The sequence below is a fragment of the Borostomias antarcticus genome (assembly GCF_949987555.1).
Source record: "Borostomias antarcticus genome assembly, chromosome: 1".
Lineage (NCBI taxonomy): Eukaryota > Metazoa > Chordata > Actinopteri > Stomiiformes > Stomiidae > Borostomias > Borostomias antarcticus.
The window spans coordinates 19,785,413-19,812,160 of NC_140234.1; the positions used below are offsets into that span (position 1 = coordinate 19,785,413).

General features: G+C 45.5%; 3 protein-coding genes across 3 annotated transcripts in view; 2 read left to right on the plus strand and 1 right to left on the minus strand.

The window, feature by feature from the left end:
* itpkcb (inositol-trisphosphate 3-kinase Cb) overlaps positions 1–12,757 on the plus strand; it is a gene marked incomplete at its 5' end in the record, with an annotated part of 14,086 nt that extends 1,329 nt beyond the window's left edge. Inside the window, 6 exons of the mRNA XM_084447680.1 lie at positions 7,769–7,868; positions 8,386–8,599; positions 9,113–9,317; positions 10,044–10,145; positions 10,269–10,340; positions 10,586–12,757. Of these exons, the coding sequence (XP_084303806.1) occupies positions 7,769–7,868; positions 8,386–8,599; positions 9,113–9,317; positions 10,044–10,145; positions 10,269–10,340; positions 10,586–10,801 (909 nt within the window). The 3' untranslated portion in view covers positions 10,802–12,757. The remainder of the gene's footprint in view (positions 1–7,768; positions 7,869–8,385; positions 8,600–9,112; positions 9,318–10,043; positions 10,146–10,268; positions 10,341–10,585) is intronic.
* actmap (actin maturation protease) lies at positions 12,052–15,745 on the minus strand. Its single transcript, XM_084447702.1, has 7 exons — positions 15,573–15,745; positions 14,836–15,027; positions 14,066–14,134; positions 13,704–13,828; positions 13,488–13,617; positions 13,206–13,276; positions 12,052–13,126 (listed from the first exon to the last, which is right to left on the minus strand). Exons 2-7 carry the CDS (start codon positions 15,018–15,020, stop codon positions 12,795–12,797), a joined length of 912 nt encoding a protein of 303 aa, XP_084303828.1. The 5' UTR covers positions 15,021–15,027; positions 15,573–15,745; the 3' UTR covers positions 12,052–12,794.
* Positions 15,746–15,940: 195 nt separating this feature from the next.
* snrpa (small nuclear ribonucleoprotein polypeptide A) lies at positions 15,941–19,244 on the plus strand. The gene is made up of 7 exons (XM_084439612.1): positions 15,941–15,963; positions 17,050–17,125; positions 17,249–17,421; positions 17,566–17,742; positions 17,967–18,134; positions 18,329–18,417; positions 18,507–19,244. The coding sequence occupies exons 2-7, from the start codon at positions 17,053–17,055 to the stop codon at positions 18,664–18,666; spliced, it is 840 nt and encodes a 279-aa protein (XP_084295738.1). The 5' UTR covers positions 15,941–15,963; positions 17,050–17,052; the 3' UTR covers positions 18,667–19,244.
* The last annotated feature ends 7,504 nt before the right edge of the window (positions 19,245–26,748 follow it).

Sequence of the window (26,748 nt, forward strand, 5' to 3'; positions counted from 1 at the left end):
TGTACGTTTCTATAGGCCTCCCCTACTAACAATTGTTACAATTTGAAAAGTGAAGCTCACACACACACACACACACACACACACACACACACACACACACAAACACACTGAGGAATTAACAACACATGCAGCTAGATCTCGGTATTGTAGGCTCCTGCTCAGAGCAGGTGAACATGGAAGAGTGTGTCTCAGTCAGGGTCAGAATAATTTATTCTGTCTCAATGCGTTGGTTCATGCTATGTGATGGACAATGGAATAAGAAATATGTGCTTCTTTAGTCTTTCATCGTTTTACCTGTACTGTCCTTTTTCTCACGGTCTAATAAGAATGAGTCACAGTTCAGTCAACTTTTTGACTGACGGAACATCAGATTATGTCATGTAGGCTACATAGTGTTTTGGAAGGTTGCATTGCTATGTGTGATCCAACCCTAGCCCTCTGTTTCAACGTTCAATGTGGGACACTATGAATGCTTCCCCCCAAGGCAGAGGCCTTTGATGCATCCTGGAAAGACATAGCTGGTATGACGAGAGCTTAACAACAGGACGTCTTTCCTGGAAATAGACTAATGGTTGTGCATGACTACCTTCCAGAACAGGGTGTGAAACCTAGAAGCTAGAAGGGGGCAGTAAGGACACACACACACACACACACACACACACACAGGTGCACATGCACGCACATCCTCCCAGTTGCTATCCTCCTCTGTCTCCAAAGTCATTAAACAAAAAAATAAGTCAAGTAGGCCTATTGCCAAATCAGCCCTAATGTCCGTATGACCTCTCTCAGAGGAAGGTGGTCCTCCAGTGGATAATGGATAATGATGTGACTCACTGTCACAATGCGCACTGTACACAGATGGGTTTGTTTGCCGTGTGTGTGAGTCAGTGTGGAGAGAATGAGTGTGAACCCAAACATCCTGAGCTCAGTCTCTTTCAGGCAGCAGTAATTCAGCCTCTTACATGCTCTCATTGGTATCTCTGTTCTCCAGATACCGTATTTCCATAGGCTATCTGTTGTTGTGTCAATTCTTGTCAAACCTGTCTGAGTGCAGAGCGTCTGTATTAGGGACAGTTTGTATCATGATACTGTGCCATAGACTAAGGCCCTATTGCCATTTGGGAAATAACTGGGACAGCTCTTCTGTGAAAAAGAGGGAAATGCTATTAACGGTCATGTAAATAAGAAACGCGTAACTTTAACTTTTTTTATTTTTTTTAGTTTGTGTGAGTTGGCCTTGGTGCTGTGTGAGTTTTGATGGGTTTTCCTTCATGGTGTAGTTTATGGAGTGCTGATTACACAAACAGTGCCTTTTGTAGAATTAGGGTGTCTTGTTTTTGACAGACTGTGAGCTGAGCCATGCTGGCTGAGTGTAGCCCAACTAGTTGTTAGACTTTGAGTGCTCCCCTCACTCAGTGACGCAAGCAGATGCTGGCTCACACATGCATGTTTGGAGATAGAGGTTCACACACGCACAATATAAGTTGCCGTCTTGCGTTCACAGCCCAGTACATGTGTCATGGAAAATTGGGCTGAAGGCAGTTCTGTTGCTAGGCGACAGCAGTGCTATATATGGTGCTTCTTTCTTTTTTTTTTTCTCTCTCACACTTCTCTGTATCTACCCTGTCTGCTGTGCTCTATCGTTATGCCTTTCAAACTGTTGTTTTTTGTTAACTCGCACATGCGCTGAACAACAAATTAAAATTGTTTCTTTTTTATTCTCTCCCACTTTGTCCCACGATGTCTCTGACTCTATCTTTCCCTCTGTTTTAACCTTGTGCAAAATATGTGCCCCTCAAATACCGCGAAACGCCTTGAAATGTGGAACTGTAACAGAGGAAAATATAGATAAGTGGAATGGTGATAAACACCCTCCTTTCACACACTCACACTTGCGCGCACGCGCGCGCGCACACACACACACACATGTGTATTCAGGTATGGTTGAGCCGTGCGTCTTGAGCACTGGAACACTGGGTGGAAGGATGTGGTTTTGATGTAAACAAGAACCAAAAGGTAGCTCTGCACCAGGCCTGAAGGCACCTGAGACTAAAAACACCGTGGAGTCATCAGCAGCAACATCAAGGTGTTTTTGAGACTCTAAATGGGGAGACCAGGGGTAATACCTCTTAACCAGGGGTAATAACTCTTAACCTACAGTAGCCAAGAGTTGTCTGACAGGTTTCTCTTTCTCTCTCACTTTGCAAAGGTCTAAGGAATTTGTCAAGTGGGGTGTGCGTGTGTAGGGGATGGGTGATAGTGAAGGAGTTACAGTAAAGGAGGAGTATTCCTAAAGGCATACATTTACACTTCCAAAACAAACATCACAAAACACAAAAATGTTAAAATATGGATGTAAATACAAATAGGTGAAATAGAGTTAAGTAAGTTTAATATTTACAAATGTATTTAAATGGTTACTTTTACGTGCATGTACACTGTGTATATATCTGTCCAGTGATCAGTGTGGTGTGCAGGGATACTGATTGACGGTCTTTACGGTGGTTTGTGTTCCATCGGATGTCCTTTTCCTGTCACAACTGCTCACAAATGTTGTTGCTGCGTTTGCGCATTGCTCTATTTCCCCCAGCAGATATGGGAGTGTTTTGTCATTAGTCAAGTTTTCAAAATCTTTTTGTTTATAATCTGGGAAGTATGTATCTCTGATGTCCTGATACAGTTGGCAGGTAGTTAAAAAGTGAAGCTGGGTTTCCACCTCTTGTGTGTAGTGGGTGCACAGTCTGTCTTCTCTAGGGAGCTGGTTCTGTTTGTGGTGGCCTCTCTAGTGAGGCTGTGCTCGCTGAGTCTGTACATAGTCAAGGTCCTTCCTTAGTTTTGGGTCCATCACAGTGCTCAGGTATTCTGTCACTGTGTATTCTCTGTTTAGGGCCAAATGGCATTCTTATTTGCTCTGGTTTTTGGTAGATTTCTTCCAATGTGTCAGATTGTTTTCTTATAATTTGGTTTAGTCTGGTGGGGTTCCTGTTTGGTGGCTCTGCTTGTGTTTGTGGACAGAGTCCCAGGACCAGCTGGCTGAAGGGGAATCCCTCTGCAGTCTCTCTGTAGGTGAGGGCTTTGTTATGGAGCGTGTCTGGATCAATTTACTTTAGGTGATTGTAAAATTTAAATGCTCTCTTTTGAATTTTGATAATTAGTGGGTATCGTCCTAATTCTGCTCTGCATGCATTGTTTGGTGTTTTTCATTGGATGCGGAGAATGGATTTGCGGAATTCTGCATACAGTCTTAAAATGGTTGGCAATTACATTACAGACAAGTCTTTCTCTCTCTCTCTCTCTCTCTCTCTCTCTCTCTCTCTCTCAATCTTCGTCCCTCTCACCCCCCCAGTGGGTAGAGTGGTATTACAACCCTGCCTGTCAGTGAGGACTGGGATGAGAGATTGGCTCTGCATGGGCCTTTCTGAGAACAGGCTCAGGAAAGACTGACCGGGGGATTAGAGGGAGGGAGAGGGAGAGAGAGAGAGAGTCTTGGCATGCTAAGCAGAGAGAAGGTGAGAGAGAGAGTGACAGGCCAGCGTAGGGAGAGAGGGGGTTAAGGAGGACTGAGATTTCAAAGGGGACAGTGAGAGGATTAGCAAGATGGTCCCGACAGAGAGAGGTGGAGCAATACCGATCTTAGGAGAGGAGATCAGATAGTGAGAAAGCGATGATGGTGAGAAAGCGATAGAGAGAAGGGGAGGAGTGACAGGCTGTTGAAACGGGAGAGATGATGAGTTGGTGTGGAAAAGAAGGGTGGGAGAGAGGGAGGGGGTTTTGGAGGTTAGAATGAAAGTGAGATTACAGTGTCACCTCATGGGGAGGTGGGTGTGTTTACCATCCAACACAAGCCACTGGTTTGTGCCTCAGTGCTTACACAGCAGGTACACTGGCTGGATGCCACCGCTAAGCTAAACCGGGGATAGACAGACAGGGGCGCAGCTAGCTTTATGCTAACACCAAGCGCTAACTGAAGCATAGGATATAGTTGACAGAAAGCTAACTCCACTATGGTCCAAGACAGGCTTTGATAGATGCTAACACCGCTAACGGAGGGTCAGACTGGACATTGGATGATACTGGGGGCTGCCTGGGGAGACCCTGTTCTGACGGTGCGGAGTTTGGGGTACTGGCTCTGCTCTCGCCCCCTCTCTGTGTCCGCGTGTGCTGGTGTCGGCGCCTGCATGCTTCTGCACTACTGCTCCGTGAACGCTCAGGTAAGAACTGGGGAGAGAGGGAGAAAGGAAGGAAGGAAGGAAGGAAGGAAGGAAGGAAGGAAGGAAGGAAGGAAGGAAGGAAGGAAGGAAGGAAGGAAGGAAGGAAGGAAGGAAGGAAGGAAGGAAGGAAGGAAGGAAGGAAGGAAGGAGAAAGAAAGAAAGAAAGAAAGAAAGAAAGAAAGAAAGAAAGAAAGAAAGAAAGAAAGAAAGAAAGAAAGAAAGAAAGAAAGAAAGAAAGAAAGAACCCTGGTCCCTGAGGTGCAAGAGAGAGAAATACTCTGATAAAGGAGAGAGAGACTGATGTTCACTGCTGCTCGTCTTTCAGGTGAGAGCTTGAACACAAGAGGTGCAGACAGTCTGAAAGAAGGTGATCTTGTTGTTCTAACACTGCTTCAGTCTATAATTTACTCAAGTATGGACATGTTTGGGCAATTCAGGAGTGGCGTTTAGTCCTTATCACAAAAACATGTCAGGCAAAATTCTTTAAAATTGCAGGACTCAATGACCTCAGATCAGATTTGATCTATGTCATGTTTGTACATCTTTGTTTTTCATGTCATAACAAGTTGAGCAATGAGCACAGTGTGTACTATTTCTTCATGATATATTTAGTAATCATTGCGCTCTCAAGTGTATAGTATGCTTATGGGTAGGGACGCCATCTCAATTTGTCATTTGACAAGAGCATTCCCGTGGTCTACATGGTTACTGCTATGCCCTCGTGACCTTGCCCACTGCTGTCGTCATGGGTACAGTTGGGCCCCAGAGGCAGAATGTCAGTGCGAGTGTGTGTGTGTGTGTGTATTGTAGGGTAGCTGTCACTATGACGAGGACCAGAGACATTCCCTTCATTCCAAGGATTCAGTGTAGGAGGGAGGCAAGGAAGGAGGGAGTGAGGGAGGGAAGGAAGGAGGGAGTGAGGGAGGGAAGGAAGGAGGGAGTGAGGGAGGGAGGGAGGGAGGGAGGGAGGGAGGGAGGGAAGAGCAGGGTGGAGCTGAAGAAGCAGGGATACAGAGGTAAATGAGAGAGGTTGAGAAGAAGGAATGTGGAGTAGTAGTAGTATTAGTAGTAGTAGTAGTAGTAGTAGCAGACGACTAGTAGTAGTAGTAGTATTAGTAGTAGTAGTAGTAGTAGTAGCAGACGACTAGTAGTAGTAGTAGTAGTATTAGTAGTAGTAGTAGTAGCAGACGACTAGTAGTAGTAGTAGTAGTAGTATTAGTAGTAGTAGTAGTAGCAGACGACTAGTAGTAGTAGTAGGGGGACATTGCACTGTTGCAGAGAACAAAATCAGGTACAGATACAGAACATTTACAGTATACAAAATATCAACTAAGAGGAAAGCAAGGAATCAAGGACGAACCTCTCGACCGAGAGGAAAGCAGTGTTATGGAGAGACTAGGGAAGAGGACTGTGTTATGGTCAGTGTGAGGAGAGAGGGTTTAGGAAGGAGAGGCATAAGGAGAGAACGAGTGAACGAAGGAGGACAGAGGTGTGGTCTGTTCTTCATGAGGAGGTAGAGAGAAGGAAGACAGAGGTCATGCTGGGCAGGTAGTAAGTTAGGTGAAATTACATCTGACCCCCCTGAAAGATTAAACTGTCTGCGCTTAACACCTTGGTGGATGGTACCTAGTGGTGTGTGTGTGTGTGTGTGTGTGTGTGTGTGCGCGCCCACGCACTAGTTCCGTGCGTTGCGTTACACTCTGAGGCAGTGCAGCGAGGCTGTGTTCCCGGGCTGTAGGGCCAGGCAGGGGTGAAGCCGCTCGGGAGATTGAAGGATGGAAGCTTGGGCGGCAGACCGAGGGAGCCGCCGGTGATACGGCGTTACCACGCGTCGGCCACGCCCACAGCGCCATCACTAGCGATCTACTCCCTGGACTCTGACCAAGCCTGCTTGGCAAGCAGGAGCCAGATGGGCTTTCTACGGCCTGCTCTCCGGTGGATTGAGTATCTCAACGTTACGGCAACGGAAAGAATGCAGCAATGCGGAGGAGGCGATCGGACGTGTCAACACAGCAGGACTGGCAGGCCTGCAGCAGGGCGGGGCCATTTGCACAACCGTTTCCCAGCTCCGTGCCACCTTCTGCCACCACAGTTGGTCTTTTCTTTTGTAATAGCCGTTGGTGGCTCCGACAGCAGCCGTTTGAGCCATTCACACAATCAGCAGCCATGTGAATGATGAATTCAATACAGTCATCATAAAAGGCAGGTTTATGATACCCTGCAATCTCATTCATATATTTTTTTTTTGGGGGGGGGGGCCTCGCCCTTCTCTGTCTCTCTCTCCTTATACTCTCTCTGTGTTGGTTACAGCCCCTCCCCTCCTCACTGGTCTCTCAACACAATGGTTCTACAATGTTCAGTCTACTTCAATGAGCCCTCTGTCTCTGGGACCCGCCTAATGTTCTTTCTCACAGCCTAATGTTCTTTCTCACAGTCACACACACACACAAACACTCACTCACTCACTCAAACGTGCAAGCATACACTCTTGCACAAGTACAGTACCTTCCTATTTTGATTTGCCATACGCGCGCACACACATTTCCTTATCAGTCACTCACTGCTGTGTTCTCCTGTGAGGTTGCTTGCGTCAAAGCCCCCTGTACTGACCTCGGCCCGGTCTTTCCCAACAACATACCCCTTGTACACAGTCATTCAAATCCAAGCTCACAGACAGTGGGAAGTCTGTTTTTACAGCACCACTGTTGGCTCTGGTAAATGTTTCATGAACAGGGGCTGGGACCTAACGAGCCTGGCCTTGGTTTCTTGGCTTCATAAAAAAAAAGTGTTGTTTGTCTCAACATCTATCATTTCACCAGTGCGTCTCTTTCGGTCGGTGACATGACAAAGTCCCTCAGCGTTTCAGCCTCACCCGTGAAAGAGACTGTCTGATGTCTGAAGCTTTATGATACACACCAATCCACCGTTCAAGAGCTGCTTTCTCAGAGGCTAGGTGGTCTGTTGTTACCAATGCTTCTTTTCTCTTCAGAAGTTAGGTGGTCTGGTAATAGAAGCTAGGTGGTCTGGTAATAGAAGCTAGGTGGTCTGGTAATAGAAGCTAGGTGGTCTGGTAATAGAAGTTAGGTGGTCTGGTAATAGAAGCTAGGTGGTCTGGTAACAGAAGCTAGGTGGTCTGGTAATAGAAGCTAGGTGGTCTGGTAATAGAAGCTAGGTGGTCTGGTAATAGAAGCTAGGTGGTCTGGTAATAGAAGCTAGGTGGTCTGGTAATAGAAGTTAGTGGTCTGGTAATAGAAGTTAGGTGGTCTGGTAATAGAAGTTAGTGGTCTGGTAATAGAAGCTAGGTGGTCTGGTAATAGAAGCTAGGTGGTCTGGTAATAGAAGCTAGGTGGTCTGGTAATAGAAGCTAGGTGGTCTGGTAATAGAAGTTAGGTGGTCTGGTAATAGAAGTTAGGTGGTCTGGTAATAGAAGTTAGGTGGTCTGGTAATAGAAGTTAGGTGGTCTGGTAATAGAAGCTAGGTGGTCTGGTAATAGAAGCTAGGTGGTCTGGTAATAGAAGTTAGGTGGTCTATTAATGGCTCTGTTTCTCTCCCTCCAGAACAAACCTTGGCAGAAACTGAAGACCATGGTGCACTGGTCTCCCTTCGTGGTGTCCTTTAAGAAGCGCTACCCCTGGGTGCAGCTGGCTGGCCACGCAGGTAGACACACGCGCACACACACACACACACACACACACACACACACACAAACAAACTCCTTTCCATCCCTGTCTCTCTTTCTGGCTCACAGTTTGTCTTTCTTTTAGAATATCTGTTGGTGGCTCCGTTTCACCTATTTTTCTGTTTATTCTTTTCTTTTCTCCTTCTTAAAGATGCTATAGATGCTAAATAACATTTTTAAGTAAACAAATCATTTTTTTGTTCTTTAAAAAAAACAAAAAACATCCACCGATCTTTTTTGACAGGTGTGGAATGAGCATAAAAATGTTTTTGTGTTGTGAACGAATGTTGTGTTTATCTGTCTGAGGTTTGGTTCCCACCTCTAACAAGGTATCACCACGCTGGTACTACACGGTATCTGTGTCGGGGGGCAATCAGGAGTCGCAATACTATTCGCTCAGGAGCCTTGTTTATTTTTAATTTTTTATGATTTGTCTTCATAGAAATGCTGTCTATATCACCTTAAAGTCCCTCACGTCACTCTCCCCTCTCCCAGGTAACTTCCAGGCCGGGGAGTATGGGCGCCTGTTAAAGCGGTATTGCGAGTGTGAGCAGCTGTGCCTACAGAAGCTGATGGGGGACACACTGCGCCGCTACGTGCCTGGCTACTACGGGGTCGTGCAGAGGGACGGGCAGGACTACAACCTGATGGACGACCTGCTGGCTGACTTTGACTCCCCCTCCATCATGGACTGCAAGATGGGAACCAGGTGAGCAGAGAGAGAGGGAGAGGGAGAGGGTGGGAGGCGGGCCTTGCTGTGGATGGACCAGTGTAGAAGCTTATCACAGGCGTTCACCGCGGCGCTCGTCGGTGTGCTTTCCACCGTCGCTCGCCCACGCCTGGCTCGAACTCGGGTCCTCTGACTTGCCAACGCGCGTGACCACCCTGCGTAAACGCCGCTTGAGCCGGCTACGCCACCGAAAAGCTATCAATTCGAGGGCGCGGCTGGGCGGTATTCTTACTGAGGAGTGAGTTTAAACCAATTCGACTCTGTTACAGAAGCAAGGAATGTATAAAGAAGCGTCAGTTAGGCCATAACTGCCCGTTCTATCTCTGCTGCGCTTGGAGGGGGGCCAGTTCCATAGGTGCTGTCACACAAGCCACATGTCTAGTATATCTTTCTTCTTCCTTGCTTAGAAACAGGATGTAGGTGGAAGGACATGAGTGGACTGGGCTCTAGTAATCCAGTATTTTGTGTGTGTGATCCCTGTGTTCCTGTCAGGACCTACCTGGAGGAGGAGCTGATGAAGGCTCGGGAAAGGCCACGCCTACGCAGGGACATGTATGAGAAGATGGTGGCCGTGGACCCCGGGGCCCCCACGGAGAAAGAGAGGGCCCAGCAAGGCATCCTCAAACCCAGATACATGCAGTGGAGAGAGACCCTCAGCTCCACCGCCACCCTGGGCTTCCGCGTCGAGGGCATCAAGGTGAGGCCAGAGGCGAACTGGGGCAAAAAAAACTGGGGGTCCGCTCATTCTGGGGGATAGTCTGGGGGATAGTCTGGGGGATAGTCTGGGGGATAGCCTCTGGGGGATAGTCTGGGGGATAGTCTGGGGGATAGTCTGGGGGATAGTCTGGGGGATAGTCTGGGGGATAGTCCGGGGGATAGCCTCTGGGGGATAGTCTGGGGGATAGTCTGGGGGATAGTCTGGGGGATAGTCTCTGGGGGATAGCCTCTGGGGTTACCTCACCGTGGGGGTCAGTCTCTGGGGCCCCTCAGTGGAATAGATGGACAAACGTTGAGGAGAGAGAAAGTGGTGGCTTCATCTTTTATTAATTTCCCCACCAGGCCAGACAGGTTTCTGTGGTCAGTCGGTGAGATTGTATGCATATGGTATACAATGTATATGGAAATGCATTAGCCTGTGGTTTATGTAAATGGTTGCAAAACCGGCGGTCACATTTTCCAGCAAAATGCAATGCACGTGCCTTTCAGTGATGTCAGCTGTTGCGATTGTTAGGTCATCAAACAAACAAAGCCAGTCATATGGAAATGCACCAGCCCGTGGTTTATGTAAATAGTTGCCAGACAGTTGGTCACAGCAATGCACGTGCAGTCCTCCTACATGTGCAGTGTTTCACTCTCACTTAATTGTATTTGATCCTTACTACGATGGTCTCAAATTGATAAATGTCGCCATTCCCACTCGTAGAGGGCAGATGGGACGTGCAACACCAACTTCAAGAAGACCAAGCAGCGTGAGCAGGTGATGCAGGCCCTGGGAGAGTTTGTGGACGGGAACGTGCAGATCCTGGTATGCCACTCGCACAGGCGTAGCATTAGTGTGAATGCTGTTCCTTATGAAGCCCGCACAGGTCTACAGTATGTATGGTTACATGGATGTTATATATCATCCTCTGGCTCTCCCTCTCTGCAGAAACTCTACCTGCAGCGCTTGGAGGAACTTCGGTCTGTGCTGGAGAAATCACCGTTTTTCACAACGCATGAGGTGAGACGTGCACACAGACATGCACACAGCTCTTCCTTAACAAGCCTGTCTTCTGCGTTATGGTGTATGGGATTACCCCATAATTAAGATTGCTGCGTTTTCTTCTTTTGTTCTTTTTCTCAGTCACAACTATCGTTTCATTCTTCCGTGCGATCCGTAGAGTGCACAGACACACGCACCTCTCTCTCTCTCTAGCACATACACACACCCCTAACTTCACCTCACCTATCCTGTTCTTACCCTAGGTGGTGGGCAGCTCCCTGCTGTTCGTCCACGACGCCTCGGGACAGGCCCGCATTTGGATGATCGACTTTGGGAAGACTGTGCCCCTGCCTGACCCGCTCACCCTGGACCACCGGACCCCCTGGGTGGAAGGCAACCGTGAGGACGGCTACCTCTGGGGCCTGGACAACCTCATAGATATCCTCAGCTCCATGTTGCCCCCCAGCCCTGGGCCCTGAGACAGGGCGAAGGACCGCGGAGGGGCCGGAGGAAACCATTGTCATGGAGATGGAGAAACAGAACATTGTCCTCCAGCGGGGAGTGGATGGGATTTGGTAGAGGCATGCTGTAGGTTTGTGTTGCTAGTTAACCACCCCGCCTGGATATGACCCATATGAGAAGAAGGGAGGGAAGAGGAAGAGAGAGAAGGTGGCACCACGTATCTGGACCGCGGCAGTCCTCTTCATCCAAAGAGCCAGGGACCTTATCCACACAACCAGCAGTGTCTCATCTCATGGACTTCTCTCTTTAACAAACCATGTTGACCATCACTGTCCGTCAGATACACACACACACACACACACACACACACTCACAACAGCTATTCAACCTTCTCATCTCCCTCTGCTGGCTGACTAGAGACATGTATAACACTTATGATTATGTACATTTTTCAACAGGAGAAAACCCTTTTGAAATGGCCTTAGAAGAGCAGTGGATAGTTTTATTTTTGCTACGGACCACTTGATTTTTTTTTTGTCTTTTACTACTTTTGTATTTGTGTACTCCAACACTAAAACACCGGGCAGATCTGTATCTGTATGATTAAACTGAACCGGTGCTTAGCCTATTTCTGTGTAAATATACTTTAAATTAATTCATTAATTTGCCTTCAAATACCCTCTTTATACCGCTTGAACTTTGTACCCTTGCCTTGGATGGGTATTTTGGGCAGAGTTGTTTTTCCACAGCTGGTTTGACCATGATTACAAACCAACAAACTGATGTTTGGTTCACACTTTTCTCTTGGTAATGGCTAGGTTGTAATGTATTGCACTGTGGATGCTCACAAAAAGCCATTGAACAAAGCAAGCCTTGCCTCCCTGTATGTGACTAATACCTTATGTCTTGGACTCATAACGACTCAGTTTGTATTTAAAAAAGGTTGACTCAGCTTAATTGTTCAATCGCCTGAAACTCTTTTGGGATGATTCTGGGATACTGTATGACATGCATAAGTCTGTATTATAAACTGGAACAAGTCTATATTTTAAACTAACCAATACGTCTTACTGGATGAACGATTTCAAAGCCATCTTTGTGGTGAGTGCATCGTTTTATTTTCAAGAGAAATCTGCAAACAACTCTCGTAAAAGACACTGGATCTGAAATCCATGCTGATGACCAAATTTGGACAACTTTTATTTTTGAGCATTCCATTTTGTCATTGGATTGTGTCAGGTGGTCTTCCCTCTTTTTAGCCGGTCAGTCAGTGTCGGCCAACATTCCAGTCCAAGTCTTCCTGTATGTGTGTCCTTGAATCGTTTTGGACAGCGCTGTTTGTGTGCGCGTCTACTTGGAGAATGTGTGCAAGTGATGTGCATGGATTGGAATACTGGAATTCTACTTCTGTTCACATCTTACTGAAAAATTCCACACCAGAAAAGCAAACTTTCTAGAAAGATGTACTGTTTACAGACAAAGTATTATTTATGTCGTCATGTATCCTCGTCTTTATAATAGCCAGCTGTTTTTCAGACGGTTTGTGAAGTCTGTGTGGCTAAGAACTGGACTGTGTATCAGGGTAGTAGGGTGGGAAGGTATTTTTTTGTAGCTTTTAGAACTCTGCTGTCCATCAGGATACTGTGCATTGTGAGTAAACACACAGTTCTGAAAAGGGAGACACCCTCCCTACTCTGCCTAGAATGCCATTGATTGCAATAAACTGGAATTAAGAGCTTTGGAATCTAGTCTTTTCTACTACTTGGAGCCGCTAAGGATTTATAGGCTGTGTACAATCCCTGATTATGATGCTAACCACACAATGACAATAACACACACCTTAGTCTGGTGGCCAAAATGTAACAAACGGCATCCAATAAATAAGCAGTCTATTGCATTCAGAAACTCTCTCATTCTGTCCTGTGGTCTTAGGCTGGTCAGTGAGTTGGCCACTGAGTTTACAGTGATCCCACTCTTTGTTGTATAAGCGCAGCTACTAATACCAAACCATCACTGTGTTGGAGCACCGGTGTGGAGCAGCACCACCTGGCCAGCTAACCCAGCTTCCACCCCTCCCTGGGGGACCACGTACTGGGTGCCATCCCCCGCCCTTTGGGGGTCCATCTCTTTCAGTTGGGTGTTACTCTGTGCCACCCTGTCCAGGCTCCACAGCTGGTAGCGCAGACTCTTCCCCTGCTTGGCCAGGATGTAGGCCTCCCTGAGCCCTGTGGCGGGGTAGGGACACGGGGGGCTGTCTCTGGGAAGGAACAACCAGGGCAGAGTGGGGTCGGACTGGACGTGCTCACTGCTCACACTCCCCTGGTCTAGACCCAGCAGGACACCTAGGAGACAGACGGAGGTTAAATAGAGGGCTCTACGTCTGAGAGTGTATGTTTAATTGTGTGTGTCACTCGGTCTCACCTGAAGCCACGGCCCAGTGCGCCTTGTGTCCACTGCGTTGGCACGGCTCGTGGTTGAAATCCTCATCGTATCTGCACATACAGTCAAGGACCTGAAACGCCACACATTTGTATGGCACACAATATAGGCAAAGTCACATTCTAAATAAAACATAACAGCTTTTACAATCCACCGTGTGTACTTCATAGCTGGTGATACCAAACAAATATATCAGAAGGTTGGTGTGTGTGTGTGTGTGTGTGTGTGTGTGTGTGTGTGTGCGCGTGTTTGATCGAAGGATCCGGGATAAGGATGGGCTGTCCGTCACACAGGTGTGTCAGGATGGTTGTGGAGTTGTCGCCGCTCAATCCGCCAGACAGGAGCTCCACCCTGCACACACACAGCTCCTCTGCAAGCAGGGCCATGTTGCAAGCTGGAACACATACACACACACACACAGATATATATCCCACTATATCTTTACTACTGATGTCACCGCTGACATAAGTAGGGTGTTACCTGAGAACATCTCGCCTTGGGCAGTATATCCCCTGTCCAGCGCCGTTTGGAGAATAGTATCCATAGAAACGTTCAAGGGTGGTAGCCGCAGGTGAACTGCCATCCACAATGCGACCAGACCACACCTACAGATAAAGACAGTTTATGACCACACCTTGGTACACAGATTATCAGACATTGTACTCTGTGACGATCATCAGATTAGGGGACAAAGACCACGTCACACACATGTGCACTGCAGTCATCGTCACAATCAAGTTAGATCACTAATAATGTCAGACTGGAAAAGATTAGGGATGAGTATGAGGTTTAACTGACTGAACAGGACAGACCAATGAGACCATGCTAGCATGGAAACTTACTGAGGGCCGTCTTGGATGAGGGAAGGCACATATTTGTTGAACAATATCCACTGCAGGTCCTTCCTGAAGCTGAAGTAGAGAAATACAGTCATAACAGTTTCCCCAACTCCTCCAATAAGTGGGGGAGGGGATCATTACGCTTGCGATTAGAAGTTTCACCACCCCCATCCATGTCACTGACACACCCAAATCACAAGAATGGCTGGCTCTCAAGGAATTAAAATGTCGCAAACACCCATTTGACTTTGAAATGTTTTAGATTCTTACATGACCTGTGGTAGAATTGCTCTGACTGACACAATTTGTACAAACATTTCTGTGATAGTACTAACAATGGTAGCAGACAAGATGCTCCATATGGCTGGGACAGAACTAGTGAAACTAACAATAACCAAACATAGCAGACACAGCAAAAGGTTTGGGTTGTAGGTTGATTGAGTGGATGGATAAGAGCAATCTATGGGTGAAGGGTTAACCCTGACTCTTCAAATTGTTCAGTGATGAGATTAATACTACGGTTACAATGACAAAGGGCATATTAAGGGGTGTATTCACTAACAGTATAGAACACAGCTGTACTGTCTGATCATTACTTTTCAGGGAGACTTTTCACCGACAACTTTCTTGTCCCGCCCCCTCCATTCTGCAGAGGTTGATTAAACTAGTGAATGCATCTAAGAATTTGGCTACTTGTTTCTGGTGAACAGTTTTTTCCACCACAGACCTTAACTGGTAGGCAGGCCTAACTTCTGTGGTCAGTTCAGTCTCACCCACTTTCCCTCTGACTGATCAGCTGTCGGGCCTCTGTGTGATCCCCCTCAACAGGGGACTTTCCTGCAGCAATGGCCTGGTACAACTTCTTCTTGCTCGACCCTGAGGCAGTAGTTGGTTGGATAGGTCTTGGTGGAGGTGGTGGAGGTGGCGGTGGAGGAAGACCAGAATGCTCCATGGACATTCTGTTTCTGCCCAAGTTCAGCACATGTTCAGACACTTGGCTAAACATGGAATTAAATTATCCCATTCTAGATAGGTGATAGATAGATAGACCGATAGATACTTTATTTATCCCCTAGGGGAAAATTTGGCGGTTCAGCAGTGGAATTACGGTTGGGTAGCATAAAAAAGAGGAAGAACAGGGACTATCCATATACAGCATGTGTACAGCATAGAATAGAATAAAAAAATGTATATGCAATTCATCCGATTTTTTCTTACTCTACAGTAAGACCAGTTAAATTAACAGAGAAAAAATATTAACTGTACAGTACAATAGCTAATCGTTAGCGCCACAACTATTTTAATTTGATTAGCTCTAATTGTTCCCATCACCACCACCATGACAACACACGTGGTTTCAAACACCACTGGTAGGAGCGAGCTAGACACTCAACTAGCTGGGAGCCCAAAACATATTTCTGTAACGGTTAGCTGTGTCCACTCATAACGTTATCGACTATGACTCTAAATGACATGCAGATTTTAGTTCGCAAGTCTGATTGACACTCACTTTATGTCATGTTCAGTAGCTAGCTAATTCGTCCAAAGCACAGTTTCTCACAGGTTTTAACACTGGCTATATAGCTAATTTAGCAAACTGTTAAGGCTAATAATATACAGACTGTTCCATATTTGGTGGCCAACATTTCAAGATTTCAAGAGAGGATATCGTTTTTCGTAGTTTCTTTTTGGCTCAATCTTCTCTCTTGTTGGGCATAAGTGCCGGGCCGGCGCGTCTAGCTTTAAAACACATCAACTTTCAATAAGAGTCACCGTGGGATGGCCCGGTAATAAAATCAACTTGACAGGAACCGGAAGCAGCAGAGCCGGAAGCAGCAGCAGCGAGATCCATTCATCACAAGAAGGACCAACGTTGGGTTGCTTGTGTATCCGACATCAAGGTAAGTTTGTTTTTTTAAAATTACGAGATGTTTAGTTAGCTATCCCATATTACCCTACCTACCTACTATTTTGAAGTACATTGCCAGTGATATTTAGGAACTGTGCAATGTAGCTAGATGAATAGCTATGTAAATGATTGTCGACTCGTGGCTATCCTAACTCGCACTAGCTAGCTAACGTTAGCTATAACTCATGTAAATGGCTCTGACCTAGCATGCGACGTTAGCTGGCCTGATGGTAGCTAAATTATCGGAAATTAGTTTATTGCTGTGCTAATCTTGCATCCCACACACCCAACAACACTTCTGCTAGATACGTGTTATTGACTTTAATACGTTTAATTAGCTAGTTAGACATTACGTTACCCGCTTACTAGCCCTTCTCAGTCGTCGCATGCTCGCTCATGCCAGACAGACCAGTCCTTTCACCTCCATTCACTCAACAGTCCTTTCACCCTCCATTCACTCAACAGTCCTTTCACCCTCCATTCACTCAACAGTCCTTTCACCCTCCATTCACTCAACAGTCCTTTCACCCTCCATTCACTTCGCCGTCTAAATAAATAGGTGTCGGCATATTTAGGAGAGGCGCTCATATTTACAAGTGCCAGATAAACATGAAACTTCACTTACCTAAGCAAAAGGGTCTATTTAAACAAATGCTGGGTTTTGAAGCCTCGGCGCTACCATTAAATAACTTATTTAGAATTTAATTTTCCGAGGTAGTCTTCTGTGGTGGGGACGGTCTCTTTGAAGCTTCAACCCGCCACCACCACAGAAGAAGACTACCTCGGAAAAATAAATTCACTCGGACAGAACGCGTCTAAATAAGTTATTTAATGGTAGCGCCGAGGCTTCAAAACCCAGCATTTGTTTAAATATACCCTTTTGCCTAGGTAAGTTGTTTCATGTTTAATTGACACTTGTAAATATGAGCGCCTCTCCTAAATAGGCAGACACCTATTTATTTTGACGGCGAAGTGAATGGAGGGTGAAAGGACTGTTGTCTGGCATGAGCGAGCATGCGACAACAGGACTGAAAAGGGCTACCCGCTTACCAACGTTGGTTCTTTGTCACCCCCTCAGAAGATGGCTGGTCAGGATATGCGACTCAACCACACGATCTACATCAACAACCTCAACGAGAAGATCAAAAAAGATGGTAACGTTAGCGAACTTAACCTGCTACCCGAATGATTTCATACAGCAGATGTTACCGTTAGGTAGATAACTGCTGTTGTGCCAACCCATCACCATGACATTATTTGCGATTTGTTTTCCCCAGAACTGAAGAAGTCGCTGTATGCCATCTTCTCGCAGTTTGGACAGATTCTGGACATTTTAGTGTCCCGGATCTTGAAGATGAGGGGTCAAGCATTTGTCATATTCAAAGAGGTCAACAGTGCATCCAATGCCCTGCGTTCCATGCAGGGATTCCCTTTCTATGACAAACCCATGGTGAGATTTGCACTAATTCTGGTGGTATCTTGGCTTTCACAAACATGAGTAGAAGCTGTGAAGGCAGCCTGTATCACTGTTTGCCAAAGAGCTAACGTACTGTAATTGTTAACCCTTTCTTTCCCCTCTCCTTGTTCCCCTTAGCGCATCCAATATGCCAAGCTGGACTCTGACATCATTGCCAAGATGAAGGGCACCTACGTGGAGCGTGACCGGAAGAAGGAGAAGAGGAAGGTCAAGGGAGCAGAGGGGGCTGGCATCAAAAAGGCTCTCCCCGGGGCGGCTGCACCCATGGGCCCTGGGGTTCCCACTCCAATGCCGGTCAGTAGCTTTACTGCAATCTAGCACTCCCAACAGTTTCAATTATCTGCTTAAAAATAAACTATATACTAATAAACTTCTATTCCGACCCATTTTAGAGGCATCTTTGTTTGTATCTATGATTTCTCTTCATGTTGTATATCTTGTCGAGGTCTATGTATCTGGTTACATCGTGGGGATAGCTGGTTTGTTGACTAAGCTTTCTTGTTCCTCCTCATCTAAAGGGAATGCCACCCATGAACCAGGCTCCTCGCATGATGCCCATGCCAGGCCAGCCTCCATACATGCCCCCGCCCGGCATGATGCCCCCCCCAGGGATGGGCCAGATGCCACCTGGTGCCATGCCAGGCCAGATGATGCCAGGACAGATGCCCGGGCAAATGCCTCAAATGGTATGGAGTATGAGTGTCAGGCCCTGTGTCTCACAGGTGTGAGATTGTTGAAAGCTGGCATTTTGTTGCTCTCATTGGCTAAACGGATGATTGTCTTCGTCCGATTGTTTTTGCACTTGTCCTGACACTTGTCCTGCTTTGTTTTGGTTTCCCCGCCATATCTGACAAATGCCCGGAACTCGACTTTCCTCCAGGTGTCGGAGAACCCGCCCAACCACATCCTCTTCCTCACCAACCTTCCAGAAGAGACCAACGAACTTATGCTGTCTATGCTGTTCAACCAGTAAGTACCTCATTTTTAGTCTCTAAATTGTGTGTGTGTGTGAGAGACATTAACATAAATTCACCTTGATGCGTGTTTTTCCGCCCCAGGTTCCCAGGGTTCAAAGAGGTGCGTCTGGTCCCTGGTCGCCACGACATCGCCTTTGTGGAGTTTGATAATGAGGTACAGGCAGGTGCTGCCAGGGAAGCACTGCAGGGCTTCAAGATTACCCAGACCAATGCCATGAAGATCTCGTTCGCCAAAAAATAACACCTCTCTCACACACACACACACACACTAGAGACAAGTGTTCCTGTCCGTCTCACACACACAAGAGCAATCTCCTCATCAAGATGGGTTCCACCATTGACTAAGACTGATTACCTCTACTTCTCTCTCTCTACCTCTCTCTCTCTCTCTCTCTATCTCTCTCTCCAAGTTCTCTGTATAACCATGGCTAAGAATTTTTGTATAGCTAAGATTTTTAAAGGTTTGTCTCCTCAGCCTTTCCCTGGCATTCAACTCTGGTGTAAGTATATTTGAAGAGTTCGTTTGCAAAAACCGATATGTGCATTTTGATACATTTCGATAAAATGTTTCAATCAAATGTCAACATTAAATATCAATTAAATTACAGTTGGGTTGTTTTGATTAAATAAAGAAGACTTATTTCATTTACTTAATCAAAACCATCAAACTGTTATTTAATTGATATTTAATGTTGACATTTGATTGAAAAAATCATTTATCAAAATGCACATATCTGTTTTTGCAAACGAACTCTTCATTTGGTATGGTTTGGTATGCAAGTATGTTTCTTTTTTAACAGTTGTGTGTGTAGTGAAGCATTGCACCCAGAGTCTGGTTCACCGGACATTGTACCTGGAGCTTTTCTGATTAAAACATGCTTTTTTTTTATGACTTACTCTTCCGTTTGTCTTCTCTTCATCTTTGTCCTCCAAAGTAGGAAGGGTGGAGCAAAGGGCTGCTACAGGCCAAACAATCATCAGGACTGTCTGTCCTTGAACAGTTCAAATTCAGAATGATTCAAGTCAGACTAGTGGAACGGGAGCTGATCTAATGGTGGTAACCAGAACGGGAGCTGATCTAATGGTGGTAACCAGAACGGGAGCTGATCTAATGGTGGTAACCAGAACAGGGACGCTGATCTAGCCTGATTAGAGGTAGTTATACTTTTCAAAAGGAGAGTTGCAATATAGAACACATCTACCCTACCTGTGCAAATTCCATCGTTAGTCTACAATTCAAATTTTGTTAATGATAAAAACTGTTTTTGTAGCCTACATAACACAATCAACAATCACAGGAATGTTGTCATTTAAATTTTGAGCCAAATAAAACAGAAGGACTATCCATAATATATAAATCCAATCTGTGAACAACATTTTCTTATGTAACAGAGCAATTTGATGACATGGCTTTTCTGGCTGTACCCCACCCTATTAGCCAATTGCACAACTCCAGTACTTATTGAAATTAGACATGCTTATTTCCTGTCCTACACTATTGGATGAAGTGATTAATCAGGTGTGCCTGACTGCAGCACAATGATCAGGCACACCTGAATAATAATTTAATCCAATAGTGTGAGACAGGAAATGGAGAAGCATGTCTAATTTCAGGAAGTACTGGAGTTGTGCATATAGTAGCTGAATCCCAATCTGAGTGCGCAAACCGCACTTGCGGCCCCTCGCACTTGTGGCCTGAGCACTTAATTGACGTCAGCTGGAAGGGCCAGAGGGTGCAGGGCCGTGAATTAAATGGGACAGCACTCCCAGTTTCGCTCAATGCCCCTCCCACTTCGTTTTCATTGGCTGCCGCGTCCCTCCGACGCAGAGGCTGCTCTGACGCTCCCCTCAGCTCTCCGCTCGGCTCTGCAAATTGACCGATTGACGTCTGTTTTAATTTAATAATAATTAAAAAATTATGTTGGGTGGGATATGTTTGCAGCATGTGGATTTCAAGAAAAATGTTGTGTTATCTGCAAACATAGGCGATTTTAGCCTCTGAGAGTAGGGGGGGCAAAATTTTGACGTGAGAAAAAAAACAAAGTTCTGCCGTCTCGTCCCATCTATTTACAAAGAATACCAGTTGTGAACAGTATGCTAATAAGAAATCCGTATGACAATTCAATATCGTATGACAATTCAATATGTACAACGCATCAAACTTCATCTAGACACCACGAGCATGTCAATATGACTTTATGACCGAGCACTAATGGTGCGTTCGTTTATAACTGGGAGGTGGCAAATTGCGACTTGCTACTAGGGATTATTAAATAAAACGCCGCATGAACTCGCACTTCCTCGTCGCAAATTCGGGTATGTTTCTCAGCCCCCAGTTGCTCGAATGCACTAGATATAACTAGGTAACTGTGATATAATGGTATATAGCTCGAATGCACACAGGTAGGTATTTTGCCACTTGCGACTTGCCACGTCCGACCACAAACGAACGCACCATAAGCCATACCCAACATCACAACATCAAACTGCAACTGCCTGCTGGTGCTAGCTTCCTCGCCGATGGTGATGTTGCTAGTGCTAGTGCTAGCTCCGATAGCCTCTGGAGCACTTCTGCCTTCGATTGCACCTGCTGCGCTGTCATTTCGAGTGGTAGCTTCTTCATTAGCATTGCCAGATTTTATTTTATGAAGTGGTGAATTGTTTTTATAGCTGTTTTTGCCATTATGAGCAGTTTGGCTAGTTGTAGCTTGTTGAGCACTGAGCAGTACAGTCAGATCTCATTTTTTTCGACGGACGAGTTGTGCCATTAGTGGATTATGAATAGCCTATATATTATTTTTTTTAAAGGTAGCCTAGTTTAAGTAATAAATACACTTTTAAAATGAATGATGATCTAACACAAACTGGTACAAACCACAATTATGTATTTAATAATTGTGTTAATTAGTAAAAAAAAAGTTATTTTTTTTGGATTTTTTTTTAAGAATCTGAGCAGAGTTGGGCTGTCCAATCAGGGGGGGCACTTGCCCCCCCTATAAAATCGCCAATGTCTGCAAATGTCATCATTTATGTGTGATGCACTCGGATCATGACTCGGATGCACTCAAGCACCGTGTCACATGAGACGCGGTGGGCTGTGGGTATTTTCTGCTCCTAAATCCGCGAAATTGCGGACTTTCGGTAAGTGCAGTTAAAGTGCGCAAAATGGCGGCAGTGGCGCACTTGTGGACCTAGCAATTCCGTTTTGGGACTACCCTGAGCCCTTGTGGAATTAGCGGGAACGCGCATGTAAGGCCACAAGGCCGCGAGTGCTCTGCACTTTCGCCTAAGTGCCAGTTTGGGATTCAGCTAGTGAATGGGCTCTGTGCACCAGCTCCACTACTTCCTGAAAGGAAGTGGGCATCTTTATTTCCTGCCCTATACTATTGGATTAAGGCTGCGTTCCGAATCGCATACTTCTACTTCTTACTACCAGTACCTACTACAGCTGCCCTTAGAAAGTACGTACTTTGCAAGCAGTAGGCATCCAATTGGGACATACTACCTTGTCATAACATTGCGCCTTGAAATTAGCCCACATCCGTCGCTGTCCATAACGCGACATTCGTCTACAGCTGTCAACTCGCGCATGTGACCAAGCCCCCAGGAATCGAAATCTAAAGTGAAGGCCTATTGAACCGCGCCATCTTGGCTAGATTTGTAGTCACTTGGCTATTTCCGGTTACTTTTGACTTGCGCAGTTGAGCTTCTCTGGCCGACGCGCGTCCACGCACGTTCCCGGCTCTCCCCGCTTTGATTTAGCAATGAAAACCGGCTTGCATATTAACCTGTTTTTGTCAAATATATCAATTGGAGAAATTATTTTTTGATCCTGGCATCTTAGTTTTAACAGGTTAAATATAATTGAACATGTTTTGTTTGCTAGTAGATGGTATTCATTCCGTTCGCGATAACGTTATTGCAGCCAGGCTAAATTCCTCCAGGGAGTCAGTGACAGGCGAGTTGAAGAGCTTCACTCCCCGCCAGCAGGAGCTCTGGCCGCGGCTACCGCATCTCGGAAAACCCGCTGAGTTCCTGGCTGCTATTTCACACTCGCCCTTGATCAATCCCAATACCGATCCATGGTAATAATGAATCAATCGTTCAGATCAGATCGGCAGTGCTGCATGCATGTTACAACATCATTGTTAGCTTTATTAACATAACCATAGCCTACATTTATCTCTCTAACGTTAGGCTATCCATCTTACACCATGGCCGACTGGTGTAAGATGGATAGCCTAACGTTAGAGAGATAAATGTAGGCTATGGTTATGTTAATAAAGCTAACAATGATGTTGTAACATGCATGCAGCACTTCCGATCTGATCTGAACGATTGATTCATTATTACCATGGATCGGTATTGGGATTGATCAAGGGCGAGTGTGAAATAGCAGCCAGGAACTCAGCGGGTTTTCCGAGATGCGGTAGCCGCGGCCAGAGCTCCTGCTGGCGGGGAGTGAAGCTCTTCAACTCGCCTGTCACTGACTCCCTGGAGGAATTTAGCCTGGCTGCAATAACGTTATCGCGAACGGAATGAATACCATCTACTAGCAAACAAAACATGTTCAATTATATTTAACCTGTTAAAACTAAGATGCCAGGATCAAAAAATAATTTCTCCAATTGATATATTTGACAAAAACAGGTTAATATGCAAGCCGGTTTTCATTGCTAAATCAAAGCGGGGAGAGCCGGGAACGCGCGTCTACATTTCAGAGAAATGTGAACTTTTTCGTGGACGCGCGTCGGCCAGAGAAGCTCAACTGCGCAAGTCAAAAGTAACCGGAAGGCCAGAAAAGCACAACTGCGCAAGTCAAAAGTAACCGGAAATAGTCAAATGACTACAAATTTTGCCAAGATGGCGCGGTTCAATAGGGCTTCATTGTTGATAGCGGCCAGTGAATGGAGTGGCTGTATCCAGTTTATATAATACATCCATGCATGTGACGCACATTACCGCTGCGCAAAGGATTGTGGGTCAGAATAGCCAGAAAAGCCTGCTGGCGTGCATCATGGATGTATTAATTAAACTGGATACAGCCACTCCATTCACTGGCCGCTATCAACAATGAAGCCCTATTGAACCGCGCCATCTTGGCAAATTTGTAGTCATTTGACTATTTCCGGTGACTTTTGACTTGCGCAGTTGTGCTTTTCTGGCCTTCCGGTGACTTTTGACTTGCGCAGTTGAGCTTCTCTGGCCGACGCGCGTCCACGAAAAAGTTCACATTTATCTGAAATGTAGACGCGCGTTCCCGGCTCTCTCGGCTCTCCCCGCTTTGATTTAGCAATGAAAACCGGCTTGCATATTAACCTGTTTTTGTCAAATATATCAATTGGAGAAATTATTTTTTCATCCAGGCATCTTAGTTTTAACAGGTTAAATATAATTGAACATGTTTTGTTTGCTAGTAGATGGTATTCATTCCGTTCGCGATAACGTTATTGCAGCCAGGCTAAATTCCTCCAGGGAGCCAGTGACCGGCGAGTTGAAGAGCTTCACTCCCCGCCAGCAGGAGCTCTGGCCGCGGCTACCGCATCTCGGATAACCCGCTGAGTTCCTGGCTGCTATTTCACACTCGCCCTTGATCAATCCCAATACCGATCCATGGTAATAATGAATCAATCGTTCAGATCAGATCGGCAGTGCTGCATGCATGTTACAACATCATTGTTAGCTTTATTAACATAACCATAGCCTACATTTATCTCTCTAACGTTAGGCTATCCATCTTACACCAGTCGGCCATTCGATAGCTGGAAGCGGTCAACGCCAACGTTGACTGAAAACACCCAAACTCAGTGTATCGTTTCATCTTCATGCTACACATCAACTCCTTTACATTGTATGTGAATAAATTCCTGTTATTCTAAAAATATCCCATTTCTGTCCATTCCTGGAAAAGGCTAATAATTGCTGTCAAATGATCACTCCAGTTTATCAACGTATCCCACTACCATTTCAACTATGCACAGGAGATTGTCTTATATATATATATGTGTGTGTATGGAGCAATTGGTTTTAATGTCCGACTTTTGTCTGTGCTGTTCAGTAAATGTGCATCTGTCCTAATTTATTGTAGCCTATCTACTACACAACCTAGTTCAAATTTATGAATCTTCCGCGGCGTGATCATTTCCAAACCAAATTGCGGGGGGGGGGGGCATTAAAAGCATTACAAATAAGACATTAAAAGCATTAAAACGAAATGTGAAATAGCATGACAACATACATATTCCTTGATTATTTGTATGCTGTGTTGTCCCGTCTGAGTTTGTCCTGTTCGTGATTGGTCTCGTGTTCCCACTCGATAGGCTTGCACCTTGACGTTGGTGAGTGGGCTTTAAACCAAGACGGGCTGTATGTGTATGTGTGTATGTATGTGGTTTGTGTGTCATATTCTATTATTGAAATGTAATAACAGAAACAGTGTGCCTCCTCTTATCCTCACAGCTCAAGCCATTTTTAGGAGACCAGTTCACACCTCAACCAGACCTGCTGCTGTTTAGGACCTGCTTTAAGCCCTTTTTTGTGGTGTCCGTTTTCTGTGTTCTGTGTCAAGTAAGCCAACCCACCTTCAATGCAGTGTAGCCTCCACATTTGAATGGTTACAGCAGTCTTGTCGTCTACAAGCAACAGTCTCTGGCTTTGCATGGCAATTTATGTAGTATCATCCGAGTTCTACAAATGCTGTACTTTTTTGTACTGTAAGTAACCCCTCAATTATTCAATTTTACTGGGGAGCAGTGACCATAGCCTACTTGCCAACCCTCCTGACTTCCGCGGGAGATTCATAAATTTGAACTAGGTTGTGTAGTAGATAGGCTACAATAAATTAGGACAGATGCACATTTACTGAACAGCACAGACAAAAGTCGGACATTAAAAACAATTGCTCCATACACACATATATATATATATATATATATAATGTTTCACATTTCGTTTTAATGCTTTTAATGTCTAATTTGTAATGCTTTTAATGCCCCCCCCCCCCCCCCCCGCAATTTGGTTTGGAAATGCTCCCTATTTCTGAGGTCCCAAGGTTGGTGAGTATGGCAAGCTATAAGCTATTAATACAAGCATACCGCTCAAAAAGGGCTTAATACATACAACAAACTGATCAGGCTAATCATTTTTTAATGAAAATGACCACAAGACAACCTCCTGTGCATAGTTGAAATGGTAGTGGGATACGGTGATAAACTGGAGTGATCATTTGACAGCAATTATTAGCCTTTTCCAGGAATGGACAGAAATGGGATATTTTTAGAATAACAGGAATTTATTCACATACAATGTAAAGGAGTTGATGTGTAGCATGAAGATGAAACGATACACTGAGTTTGGGTGTTTTCAGTCAACGTTGGCGTTGACCGCTTCCAGCTATCGAATGGCCGACTGGTGTAAGATGGATAGCCTAACGTTAGAGAGATAAATGTAGGCTATGGTTATGTTAATAAAGCTAACAATGATGTTGTAACATGCATGCAGCACTGCCGATCTGATCTGAACGATTGATTCATTATTACCATGGATCGGTATTGGGATTGATCAAGGGCGAATGTGAAATAGCAGCCAGGAACTCAGCGGGTTTTCCGAGATGCGGTAGCCGCGGCCAGAGCTCCTGCTGGCGGGGAGTGAAGCTCTTCAACTCGCTGGTCACTGGCTCCCTGGAGGAATTTAGCCTGGCTGCAATAACGTTATCGCGAACGGAATGAATACCATCTACTAGCAAACAAAACATGTTCAATTATATTTAACCTGTTAAAACTAAGATGCCAGGATCAAAAAATAATTTCTCCAATTGATATATTTGACAAAAACAGGTTAATATGCAAGCCGGTTTTCATTGCTAAATCAAAGCGGGGAGAGCCGAGAGAGCCGGGAACGCGCGTCTACATTTCAGATAAATGTGAACTTTTTCGTGGACGCGCGTCGGCCAGAGAAGCTCAACTGCGCAAGTCAAAAGTCACCGGAAATAGCCAAGTGACTACAAATCTAGCCAAGATGGCGCGGTTCAATAGGCCTTCACTTTAGATTTCGAATCCTGGGGGCTTGGCGTGCATACTGCAAAATACGACCGGATGTAGTAGGTCATCCTGGTACTTTTGCCATACTGCATGTGGCATACTATGTATTGGGACATACTACATTCTGTTTTGGCATACTATATAGTAGGGTAGTAGGCGATTCGGAACGCAGCCTAAGTGATTTATCAGGTGTGCGCTGGGTGTGCCGCACACCTGATCAATCACTTAATCCAATAGTATAGGACAGGAAATAAAAATGCCCACTTCCTTTCAGGAAGTAGTGG

Coding starts and splice junctions, on each gene's coding strand:
- actmap (XM_084447702.1), bottom strand. CDS start 15,020: ATGTCCATGGAGCATTCTGGTCTTCCTCCACCGCCACCTCCACCACCT. Junction 13,618..13,703: donor CCAAGGCGAGATGTTCTCAG/GTAACACCCTAC, acceptor TATGTGTTCCAG/CTTGCAACATGGCCCTGCTT. Junction 13,277..13,487: donor GGACAGCCCATCCTTATCCC/GGATCCTTCGAT, acceptor CTGTATGTGCAG/ATACGATGAGGATTTCAACC.
- snrpa (XM_084439612.1), top strand. CDS start 17,053: ATGGCTGGTCAGGATATGCGACTCAACCACACGATCTACATCAACAAC. Junction 17,743..17,966: donor GGGTTCCCACTCCAATGCCG/GTCAGTAGCTTT, acceptor CCTCATCTAAAG/GGAATGCCACCCATGAACCA. Junction 18,418..18,506: donor CTGTCTATGCTGTTCAACCA/GTAAGTACCTCA, acceptor TTTCCGCCCCAG/GTTCCCAGGGTTCAAAGAGG.